At 37.0% G+C, this 12,744-nt stretch overlaps 1 protein-coding gene and 1 non-coding gene across 4 annotated transcripts in view; both read left to right on the forward strand.

The window, feature by feature from the left end:
• GFM2 (GTP dependent ribosome recycling factor mitochondrial 2) overlaps positions 1-12,744 on the forward strand; it is a 47,838-nt gene that overhangs the window by 34,223 nt on the left and 871 nt on the right. For all 3 annotated transcript variants that reach the window (XM_050793502.1, XM_050793504.1, XM_050793503.1), the window contains 5 exons: positions 1,866-1,942; positions 4,504-4,642; positions 8,772-8,951; positions 9,138-9,253; positions 12,279-12,461. In XM_050793502.1, coding sequence (XP_050649459.1) covers positions 1,866-1,942; positions 4,504-4,642; positions 8,772-8,951; positions 9,138-9,253; positions 12,279-12,461 — 695 coding nt within the window. The remainder of the gene's footprint in view (positions 1-1,865; positions 1,943-4,503; positions 4,643-8,771; positions 8,952-9,137; positions 9,254-12,278; positions 12,462-12,744) is intronic.
• Positions 9,690-9,792, forward strand: LOC126957722 (U6 spliceosomal RNA). The gene has a single exon (XR_007726898.1). It is a non-coding gene; the product is annotated as a U6 spliceosomal RNA (small nuclear RNA).

Genomic DNA, 12,744 nt, shown 5'->3' on the forward strand with positions numbered 1-12,744 from the left:
CATGAGCACCTAAATTCAAATTGTGGGCTTGCAGTTACATTGCACCAGCCAGTTTTGCACCTGAGAATTTAAGCCTTTAACTACTTTAGGAGAAAAAGTTTGGTATCCAAAGTCTCATTAATGGGCATTAGCTTAGGGGTCCTGAGCCCCCAAGAGGAAGGGATTTACCAAAGCTCCCTTATGTAGACTTCTTTCAGGCAGATCTACATGTTTCTTTTTTCTGTGCTTTTATTGTACTTACCCCATAGTCTGGTTATAACCCTGGATACCTGTTACAGTGCTAACATTGTAAATATTTTTAAATGAATTTATTTTACAGTAAAGTTATTTTTATTCTGAAAGTCACTTAGTGTCATATGCATGTACTGTCTTTGAGTATCTGTATGTGCTTAAAATAAAATATTATCTACAATAATGCCTCTTGACCTTGAACATGCATACGCATCTCTTGGGATTCTTGTCAAAATGTAGACTGTGACTCAGTAGGTCCAGAACCTAAGATTCTGCATTTCCGTCAGACTCCAGGTGTTATCAGTGTTGCTGGTCCTTGGTGCCCACTTTGGGATGTCAGGGGTCTAGAACAGTATTGTCCAGTAGAAATATAATGTGATCTACATATATAATGTAAAATTTTTTATAGCCACAGCAAACAAACTGGTGAAATAAGTTTTCATAGTATATCAAAATATTATTTCAGCATATAATCAGTATTAAAATGTATCGCTGAGATATTTTACATTCTTTTTTTCATGGTAAGTCTTGGAAGCCTGGTGTTTATTTTACATTTACAGCACTTGGCAGTTAATAACATTAATACCTCCAAATGGCTAGTGGTTACCATTTGGATAGTGTGGGTCTAAAATGCCTGGTTTGTATACCTAAGATACTTTGAATGTGTGACTGATAAGGTTAGCTCATTAATCCAGTGCTCAGCTCTTTAGCTACACTTTGTGGAATTTCTAACATATTTCTTTTATAAAAAGAGGTAGAGTATACTTATCAGTTAATTGAGTGTATTAAAATATCACTTTAGATGGCATACTTAATGCCATCTAACATATGCATTATTTTCTCTGTGGTTGTGATAATTCATCATCATAGAGTTATACTAGTACCTGTTTATTCATGATGTAATTTTAGCCTGCTTTTGGCACTTCATTATTGCCAGTTTTTCTGAAGGCATTTTACTTTTTTGTCAGCTCCTAAATTGATCTTTGGAAAATATAATCAGATGATGTTACTGTTCCTTTTAAAACCTTTCGGTGGCTTCGCAGTGCAAACCGAAACTTTTCACCATGGCCTACAAGACTTTACATGATATGATCCCTGCCACACATCTCCTTCCTCATCTGATGCTATTCTTCCTTTTGTCCACTGATCTCTAGCTGCTAGTTTTCTTGCTCTTTTTCCCAACAGCACATTGTTCCTTGTATAGCCATTCCCTCTATCTGAGATTCCTTTTCTTCAGGATTTTGCTTATAGTTTGTTTATTCATTTCTGTCTTTACTTAAATCACCCCGGAGAGGCCTTCCTAGACCACTCAATCTCAAGTAGCCTCCCATCATTATTATGTCAGCTTGTTTTTGTCTCTGCAGTATGTATGGCTGTTTGAAGTTTTCTTTTTTCTTTTTTTTTTTTTGTAAAGACGTGGTTTCGCTATGTTGCTCAGGCTGGTCGCAAACTCCTGGGCTCAAGCGATCCTTCTGCCTCAGCTTCCCAAAGTGCTGGGATTACAGGCATGAGACACCACACCTGGTTGAAATTTCTTTTTCAAAATTTGTTTGCTTATCCATCTATTTTACCCACTAGACCATATAATTATTTTAAAAAATGAAATGTAAATATAACAGTTGTTTATCCCATAGATTTGGAACATGCATTGAAATGTCTTCAGCGTGAAGATCCAAGTTTGAAAGTGAGGCTAGATCCTGACTCTGGACAAGTAGGTATATTATTGCTTAACTCCAGAAGCCTTTCTATAAGAATGTGTGTGTGTGTGTGTCTGTCTGTCTGTCTAAAGCACTGATTAAGTCTGTGCTCCGAAAGAAAAGCCTTTTAAAATTCTCTCATAATACTAATTTCTGCTTTTATGTTGACTATCAAGCTAAATAAGCACATTTTCCTTAATTCTCTATGTAGTTAATTACACTTCACATATATAAACTATTCCCCAACATTTTTTACCCCTCCTGAAGACAGCTTTTTGTGAAATTTTGAAATAAGGTTTAATCAAGACAAAGCCTTGAGCCTTTTATGCTAAGGTTTATAAAAGAAGCATACTAGAAGGATTGGAAGGTGCTTTTGAAGACAGTAAAACACCTAAAATGGGAGAGAAGTGATAGACTACAGTGTAACAATGTGAGAGGAAGTGGAGTTTTAAAGTAGGTGCAGAACTGCACTGTATAATGTAGCACAGTAGAACAGATGTTTTGATTCATCAAGAAAAGATTAAATTACATTCTGCATCCTCTTTTTAGGAGGACAGGGTGATGTTTATATAAGATTTTAGAAGGAGTTTCTTAAAAAGATTATAAATTTGTCTTTAAAAAGGATAAACTGATATAGTTAACCTGGAAAGCATGGAGTACTTTATTTTCCCAAAATGCCAGCCAAATGAGGTAGTAATTTAGTTTAATTGATACTGAAGGGTATGATAATCGTAATTAAAACAGAAATGTTTTATTTTTTAAAATCTATTATTTAAATAATCGAAATGTAATCCTAGCACTTTGGGAGGATCGCTTGAGCCCAGGAGTTCAAGACCAGCCAGGGCAACATAAGGAAACCCTGTCTCTACAAAAAAGAAATAAAAATAAAAATTAGCCAGGTGTGATGGCATGCACCTGTGATCCCAGCGACTCAGGATGCTGAGGTGGGAAGGTTACTTAAGCCTGGGAAGTCAGGGAGGTCAAGGCCACAGTGAGCTATGATCATACCACTGCACTCTAGTCTGGGTGACAGAGCGAGACCCTGTCTTGAAAAAAGTAAGTAAAAATAAATGAAATAAAAACTGGCATTACATTTAAAAATAACGGCAAATAATACACAAATCTACCAAGTAAATAATTAAGTCCCTTTCTCAGTTCCTCCATCTCATTCTGCAGGGTAGCAGAATGAAAACTTGGTAAATAGCCTTTCATAGTTTTATTTATTTTTTTGAGACAGAGTCTCACTTTTTCGCGCAGGCTGGAATGCAGTGGCGCGATCTCCCGGGTTCAAACAATTCTTCTGCCTCAGCCTCCCGAGTAGCTGGGATTACAGACATGTGCCACCATGCCCAGCTAATTTTGTATTTTTAGTACAGACAGGGTTTCTCCATGTTGGTCAGGCTTGTCTTGAACTCCCAGCCTCAGGTGATCTGCCTGCCTTGGCCTCCCAAAGTGCTAGGATTACAGGCATGAGCCACAGCGCCTGTGCCTTTCACACTTTTTACCCAAACATGTTCTTCTGCTGTGCTGTGTTATGCAGCATAATATATTTTTGTAAGTATATATGTATAGATATCTATAAGCAAGTAATTTTATTTGTATTATTTTACAACTATTTTCCCCAGATAGTTCACTTTGTAACTTAAAGTATAGCAGTCCTATACCAAGTGATTTTTTAAAATTTGTGATTACAGTTTTATTACAGCAAAAGTATTTAAATTAGGATCAGCCAAAGAGACACATAGAGCAAAGTCTGGGAGGGTTTTAAACCTTTGCAATGCTTCCTTTATCCTCAGGGACATGTTACCCTCCTGGCAGAGTACTGCCAACCAGGGAAGCTCACCCAAACCTTTGGTGGCCAGAATTATTATTAGGGCTTGATCACATACTGTCCATGTCGTTGACCTTTAGTCTACAGTCCCTTCCACAGATCCAAGCTAATACACTAATACCTTTAGTCTTCATTGGTTCAAAAAAGATAAAAGTCAGTTTCTCCCTCATATGAAGGTTCAAGCTAGTCTGAAGGTTTTGACTGCTTACAAAGCTGTAAAGTGCCCTGGATGGTTGGGAAATGCCCATGTTGTTGGGAAAGGTTTTGGAGAAAGGTTCTTCCGCCCATTTACAAGGTATAGCCCTCAGTCTCATGTGTCATGTCAGTTGCCTACATTTTCATTAAGAAAGAGGTGCCCTCCTCTTACAGGCACCACCCAGAAGCTGTCCACATCAATTACATTCGTCTTCCACTGGCCAGAAATTTGGCTTTGTGGTTGGGAAATGTTGGTATCTAGCTAAGTGTTGGCATCATTAGTCTTAGCCAAATGCCACTTGCCCAGCAGATAATTTAACTGTCAAAGAAGGAGGAGAGAATGGCTAAGTAATTCACTTTTTATTGATTCATTATTCCAGTCAGAAAAGTCAAAAGCAATGTTTTGATGTAAGAGCCCCTGGCCAAAAAGAATTACAAAGGAAACTAATTAATGAAAAATAAATATATATTAACATCATACTTTTATATAGTATTCTGCAATAAATATAATTTACCCTTAATCTTTTATTTCCTTCCTCTGGTAACCAGACTGTTCTGTGTGGTATGGGGGAGTTACATATAGAGATTATTCATGATCGAATCAAGAGGGAATATGGACTGGAGACCTATCTCGGGCCACTCCAGGTGGCATATCGAGAGACCATCCTAAACTCAGTTCGTGCCACAGGTAAAAAGTAAAACATTTAGGATTTGCTTTTTCTCTCTGTCTTTCTCTATTTAGTTGCTTAAAGCAGTGTTCACAGTCACTAATGTCTTCTATCAGAGGAGACGGTTTTTACGTATGTGGGGTTTTTGTTTTTTAAGATTTTGTTTTGAATACAGAAAACCCTATTTCATTATCACCCATAACATCTCCTGGATGACCACTCATCAACCAAATGTGCTTTTCAGTGGTCATGGAATAGAGTAAGCCATGGAAGTCGACGGCTTGTCCCAGTCCTCACTATCAGAACTAGTCTAAGAATTTGAAGTCAATGTGTTATTTTTACTCTATAAAGTAAAAGTAGAAAGTCAGTTTCAGTACTTAATAAATAGGATTATTCTATGCTGATAGTAATCTTGAGTAGGTATAGTTTTTATACTTCAATTCCCAAATGTAAAAATTCATAATTTTTCTACATATGATTTTAATTTGGTTCCCTTAAGCCAAAAAACATGACAACAATTATTGCTACTCACCCCCAAGAAGAAAATGTGGACAGGTTTGTGGGAAGTTGTTAAAAAAAAAAAAAAAAAAAAAAAAGGCGTTTAGGATAACCAGGTACTTTCAAGCTGCTCATTAGTTTGTGAAAAGTCCTGATGGTTACATTTCACTGAAACTTGAAAAATTAAGCAGAATACAGGAGCAAATAGCATGAGGAGTGCTCTTTCTGGACTGTTTATCTGGAAAAACTAAAAATGCTAGAGAACTCTAAATAACAACTTGTAATATCTGAGCTGACTAGAATGTAATAGAATTTTCCAGAGGTCAAAAAGGCAGCAGGAGTAGTAATCTGGGAAAATAAGTCAGCAATATAGGCTATAGTTATTCTGGAAGAATCTGTAATCATCTCTAACCTAGTGCTTGAGAGCCATATCCTCATGGAAAGAATTAACTAGGAAAAGTCCTTTCCGCAAAAGCAGAGGGCAAGTAAACTTGCTTGTCTGGCTCTATGGTGAGGGGACAAGGTTTCTGAGAATTTGTAATTATAGGCTTCTGATACAGGTCTTTAACCTAAGTTTATAGAACCAGTGTGCCCTGAAAAACTCCAGACCAAGGAGAACTTAGTTCTTTAGTGTAAAGTGCTCATGGCTTGGTAGTATCCCAGGGAACCTGGAGAAAAGGGCTTCTCCAAAGATATCAGTCAACCCAGGCCTCAAAGAAATGCCACACATGGCCAGGCGTGGTGTCTCACGCCTATAATCCCACCACTTTGGGAAGCTGAGGTGGGCAGATCAGGAGGTCAGGAGTTCAAGACCAGCCTGGCCAACATGGTGACCCCGTTTCTACTAAAAAAACAAAAACTAGCTGGGCATAGTGGTGAGTGCGTGCCTATAATCCCAGCTACTCAGGAGGCTGAGGCAGGAGAATTGCTTGAATCCCAGAGGTGAAGTTGCAGTGAGCTGAGATCGCGCCGTTGCACTCCAGCCCAGGCAACAGAGCGAGACTCCATCTCAAAAAAAAAAAAAAAGAAAGAAAGAACTCCCACACATAAAAGAATATTACTCACAATAAAATTCTCTTTAAATCACAAAACCATGAGAAAAAGCACAATGAGCAAAAAGGCAATAGAAACAATAGATAGTCACACCAGCAAAGGCTTCAGTTATTGGAGTTATGAGATGTAGAATATACAAATACTATCTCTAAAGAAATAAAAGAGGGGATGGAAAGTACAGTTGACCCTTGAACAACATGGGTTTGAAGTATGTGTGCAGGTCCAATTATACATGGATTATTGTCCTGCCTCTGCCATCCCTGAGACAGCAAGCCAAACCCCTCCTTTTCTTACTCCTCAGGCTACTCAATGCAAAGATGACAAGGATAAAGACCTTTATGATGTTCTACTTTTACTTAGTAAATATATTTTCTCTTAGATTTTCTTGGTAACATTTTCTTTTTTTCTAGTTTATTGTAAAAATACAATATAAAATACATATAACGTGTTAATTGACTATTTATTGGTAAGACTGACTTCCTGTTAACAGTATTCTATAGTAGTTAAGTTTCAGGGGATTCAAAATTTACACATGGATTTTTGACTGCATAGGGATTTGGCACCTCTAGCCACCACATTGTTCAAGGGCCACTTGTGTTAGTAATGAACACGAAATTATCAAAACTAGGTGCAACGGGCATGATCTCTCACATATGTGGAATTTCTAAAAGTCGAACTTGCAGAACAGTAGAATGATGGCTACCAGAGGCTGAGGGTTGGAAAGCTGGGGAAAGGAGAGATGCTGATGAAGTGGGGTACGGAGTTTCAATTGGACAGGAGAACTAGGTTCTCGTGATCTACTACACAGCACAGTGACTATAGTTAATAATGTATATTTTAAATCTTCTTAGTACAAAGAAATAAGTTTTTTGACATGATAGATGTGTAAATTTGCCTGCTTTTTATCATTCCACGATGTATACATGTATTGAAAGATCACAAACCCCATAAATATATACAATTATTTGTTAATTAAAAATGAAATAAAACATTAAAAAGGATAATGGAATATCATGCTATGTGTGAGAGAGAAAATGGTCAAAAAACGATGGTGAGGGGGGTATATAAGGACACAGGAACCAGCTTGAAGAGACTCTGCTGGCCAAATCTGGATTAATTTGAATACCAAGATAAGTATAGACCATTGTGAAAAAATAATTTCTAAGTTCATACTTAGAATAATACATAGATAAATAGGGAAGAAGAGGGAGGGTTATTCCTTATAGTGGAATACCAAGTGCTGACTGTTAGATGTTGGGGAGTAGGGCTGGAATCGGAAAACAGTCCAGACAACTCTCACAAACATGTGGAACAAAAAAATTGCCACATACATATAGCATAACAAATTCAAAATGAAGCAGAAGTAAACTATTGCTTAGTGATACATGCATATGTGATGTAACACTAAAGAAAATAATGAGGATAATATATGATAGTGGTTGCTTCAGAAGGCATCTAGATATTGGTAATACTCTGTTTCTTTCGTAGTTTTAGGTTTTATGAATGCTCATTTTTAGCTTGTACATAAATTACGTGTATAGTTACTCATATATAAACATGTATATTTATATATAAACACGTATATATTGAGACAATGTCTTGTTCTGTTGAGCAGGCTGGCATACAATGGCAAGATCTTAGCTCACTGCAGCCTTGAACTCCTGGGCTCTAGCAATCCTCCCGCCTCAGCCTCCCAAGTAGCTAGGGCTACAGGTGTGCAGTACCACACCCGGCTAATTTTTATTATTTTTTTACAGAGACAGAGTCTTGCTGTATTGCCCAGTCTAGTCTCAAATTCCTGGCCTCAAGTAATCCTCCCACTTTGGCTTCCCAAAGTGCTGGGTGGGATTACAGGTGTGAGCCACCACACCTAGGCCTGTATAATTTTAAATAGAAAATGTTTCACAGTATAAACGTGAGCTTGAAGAGGAATTATGAAGAATTATAGACTATAATTAATTCTTAGTTTTGAATTTGGGCCATGAGTCAGTGCATTACATGGCCCCTCACATAAATACGGCATAGTTCTGTTTTAGTAAAATATTGGAGATTGTTGGTTGTTGGCAAGTAAGAGATACTGTTTTCAGTCTTACCAAAAACATTTTACTAGTTTTTGGGGAAAGAAATAGTAAACAGTAAGTGCATAAAGTATTGCTGGAAAAATACACAATGTAAAACTTTTGTGGGTTGTCAGGATTTAGAGTTAATTTTCATTAGCTTACCTTTTGTACTTTTAAAGGTTTTATCATTTAATTTTTATTTAAAAGTTTGTAACTAAAAGGATTTCAATCACCTACAAGACATTTTGAAAAGTTTAAAAGTATAATCTTCATAACATGTGCCTCAGCATACCTTAATGTTAAAATAGGTGATACAGAACAGGTTTTAACATTGATCAACATAGAAGCAGATGCTTTGTTGGTAGAGCTCTTTACTCTGATTTTTATACTGTATTTAGTGCCATTCCCATTGTTAATATTCTCTCCCACTTTATCTTGTATAAGACCCTGAGCTTGTTGATGATAATTTTGCTGTTTTATAGCACCTTGATACCTTTCCAGAATTAATTCTGAGGTACCATATTCAATTTGTTTACAGATACATTAGATAGAACTTTAGGAGACAAAAGGCATCTGGTGACCGTAGAAGTGGAAGCAAGGCCAACTGAAACATCGTCTGTTACGCCAGTGATTGAGTATGCTGAAAGTATCAGTGAAGGCCTTTTGAAAGTCTCCAAAGAGGCCATTGAAAGTGGAATTCACAGCGCATGCCTCCAAGGTAAGGCACTCAGATGAGAGAGTAAGCATTAGTATCACACTCAACCATTTAATCACTCCTTATATTATAGATTATTTCAGTCTTTTTCCTAACTTTGTTAGTGTTTTCTCCCTATTCCTTTGCATTTCTCATTACTTCTCAATACACATCGAGCATAGTATGATACAATTTTTTTCCCTTGTCTAGGACCATTGCTTGGATCCCCAGTTCAAGATGTAGCAATTACTTTATATTCCCTGACAATTCATCCCGGTACCTCCACAACTATGATTTCTGCCTGTGTCTCAAGATGCGTGCAAAAGGTATAGAACTATCCTAATCTTTATGGCTTTCAGGTGACTCTTCTGAGTATAGTACCACTGATCTTGCAGACAGCTGTGTTTACAGAGCCTTATCTTGTGTCTTTGCCTCCTCAGCCTTGTGGTCAACAAGAGTTCTTATCATGGAGAATCTTTTGATTTCTTAATCACCAGGCTTTTATTTCAAAGAGGATCTTAGAAATTACTATCTAACATGGATTGCTATTGGAATATACTCTGATAAAGAGGCAAGCTTCCTTAAGTGGCATTTCTGCTTTCCCCATCCCTGACAGACAGCTATTAGAGGCAAGCATGGTAGGTTTGACTGGAAGACAGATCTGAGGCTAGCTTGGCCCAAGATGGACTGTAATTTAAAGAACATTAAAGATCCAATATTGGTTCCAATTTTGGAGATTGTTATTCAAATAAGATTGCTTTAGTGCTTGCTTCAGCAGCACATACACTAAAATAGGAATGATAGATAGATTAGCATGGCCCTGCACAAGGATGACATGCAAATTCGTGCAGAGTTCCATATTATTTCTCTACTTATATTAAATTATAAGATTGCTTTAATTAAGGATCATTGAAACTAGTTAAGTCCCACTGAATAACAGATTCAGGCTAAGCACCTTCTCTTCTCAAAGCATCAAGCAATGTGGTCTTCTTGGTATGGTTATCTGGGGAGTTTGTCCTTAAGTGTCATGGACTCTCCACTTCCTGCCTCATTAACCTACCAGAACTGGATTAACTCCCAGGAGTGTGGTATGCTGAATGCTGATTCCATACATTCCTCTCAGCATTGAACTACGCTAATTTTTTAGGTGATTGATTTTGCATTATTTATGCTTGCTTTTATAGCCATTTTCTAATACGTGGACTGTGATTGAGACCCAATTTTCTGTAATTGTACTTGAATCTATAATTACAAAGTTAATTTAAGTATCCCAAGCCCCTGACTTAAGAAAGCCAAACTTAATATCTCTTTCACATGAGTTTAAATTTATACTTCTTAAATAGCTTTTTGATTAAAAACAAAGCTTTGAAAAAAGTTTAAGTGTTGTTCACTTAATAGTTAGAAATGTTACCTGCAAAGTAGTTATGACTATATTATTGAGAAAATTCACCCTCAAGTAATTTTTTTTTTTTTTTTTAAGAGACAAGGCCTCACTATGTTTCCCATGCTGGTCTTGAACTCCTGGGCTCAAGCAATCTGCCCACCTCAGCCTTCGAAACCCAAAGTGCTAGGATTACAGGTGTAAGCCACCATCATTGCCTGTCCCCAAGTAATTTTTAAAGTTTATGGGAATCTGAAAAATAATGTTTCTAAATTGACCCCAAGCCCCCAATATATCGGCCTGTCCTTCAAAGTGTAACATGTCTTCTAAAAATAAAGTCTGTATTTCTGTGTTCATTCACCTTTTTAATAAGATTATACCAGAGAATAAGAATTAACTTTATGGGGGCTTACATTTAGTCTTTAGTTTTAATTCATTACTTCAAACAAAATACTCCTAATGGAAGTACTGCTACCCTTGTTAAGCTTCTTGTAATGGGGAGTCTCCTTCTCTCTGCTTGTAAGTGCTTCATGTATTTATTGAGTCATCTGTGTTGTGCTTATAGTTCACCAGGCACTGAGAAGGACACAAATAGGATTAGATTTTACTCTACCTAAAGGAGCTTGTGATTTCGTAAGGGAATTAAGTATAACCAAAGTATTAGATAAAATGGGCAAATGCCATGAAAGTAGGAAGCAGGGAATTGGGGAGGATTCTTGGAAAGATTTATATTTGAGCTGAGATGATTTTGGAGGACTTGGGCACGGTGGGGGACCTTCCAGACAGAGATAAGAGTCCTTTTAACTGTATTATCAGATGAAGGCAGGGGAGTCCGTGTGTTGAAAAAGTAAAATAGTGTCAGACTGTAGAGAAATCTTTAAAAACTACATTAAAGAGTTTGAACTTTGAGAATAGTGGAGCATAATTTAAAGGTTTCAAAGGGAGAAGTATCAAAGTACAGAAGGAATTTGAATAGGGAAGAGATAGTTGAGGACAGGAAATGGACTAAGTTTGACATAGGATACCAGCAATAGGAACAGCGGGAAAAAAAATCTTACAGCTTACTTGGGGAAAAGGAAGTCAAAGGTGAACTGAAGACTACTGATGTCATCATAAGAAAAAGGGATGTGTGTAGAAGTGTTTGGAAAAGAAAATGATGAGCTCAGTGTGGGACATGTTGGAGAGCTGTAGATACTCAGACACTATCCCAAAGCAGGCCAATGGAATACAAGACTGGAGTACTCAGAAACTATGGGCTGCATAGGATTTAAAGCTTTTGAGGAAGCCATGTTGAAGGTGTTTTTGAAGCTCTCCAGATAGGTAATATTGCCAGGGAAAAATTATGAAAAGAGGACTAAGAACAGTTCTGTGACCATGGTATGCCCTAGATACACAGAATTCAATCCTTTTCTTTATTGTAGCAGTTTTTTCTCTTAATTTTTACATCTTTTTCAATTCCATTATTCTGAAAGGCATTTTCAGTTTCCACAGTCTTTATATGCGTGTTCTTCTTGGCCTTTGAAATCTAAGATTCTAAATAAAAGATTTCACATAATGTTTCTATTACCTTATTGCATTACATTTTTCCAAGCTCTCCCCTTTATTGCTGTCTGTGGCATGGCATGGACTGTAATTATGGACATCAGGAACAGCAACATGAGGTTTAAATATGAACAAATGAATCTTTGAAAGGAGAGGACTTCTGTGACTCTGACCACATGTTCACAGTCATTTTTTATAATCAGACTTTACTAAACACCCCTCCTTGCATCATACCATACAAAAGATCTATAAATTATGTTACCATGCTTATTATACCAGCAAATATTGTAGTTGTTGACGTCTTATAAAATGTTACCTTTAAAGAGAGAGTTAAAACAAGCTTATGTCTTTTTGTATGAGCTCTAGGCTTAAGAGTATGGGCAGTATTTATTTATGAAAGATAAGTTAACATTCTTTAATTTCTTTAGGCTCTGAAGAAAGCTGATAAGCAAGTTTTGGAGCCTCTGATGAATCTTGAGGTTACAGTAGCTAGAGATTATCTCAGCCCTGTCCTGGCAGATCTGGCACAAAGAAGAGGAAACATTCAGGAAATTCAGACTCGCCAGGACAACAAAGTTGTTATTGGATGTGTTCCCTTAGCAGATATTATGGTAAGTACTTTGTAACGGAAAAGTACATATTCTTCTTAATTCAGGGGTTATAATATGCCAGTGAATAGACAATCAGTAACCTGAAAGGAACATTAAGGCTTTGATTTAGGGAATAAATGTTACGTTTCAACCAGCAGGAATGGTTAGGACTTTGAATTTAAATTGTTGGGAAATCCAGGGATTCTACCATTACAAGGGGGTATTTGTAGTCCTACAAAGCTTGAGATGTGCTGTACCAAAATGTGGTGCCAGTCTGTATGATCATTTTTTCCCTGCCAATCAT

The sequence above is a fragment of the Macaca thibetana genome, chromosome 6, assembly GCF_024542745.1.
Source record: "Macaca thibetana thibetana isolate TM-01 chromosome 6, ASM2454274v1, whole genome shotgun sequence".
In the NCBI taxonomy this organism is placed as follows: Eukaryota; Metazoa; Chordata; class Mammalia; order Primates; family Cercopithecidae; genus Macaca; species Macaca thibetana.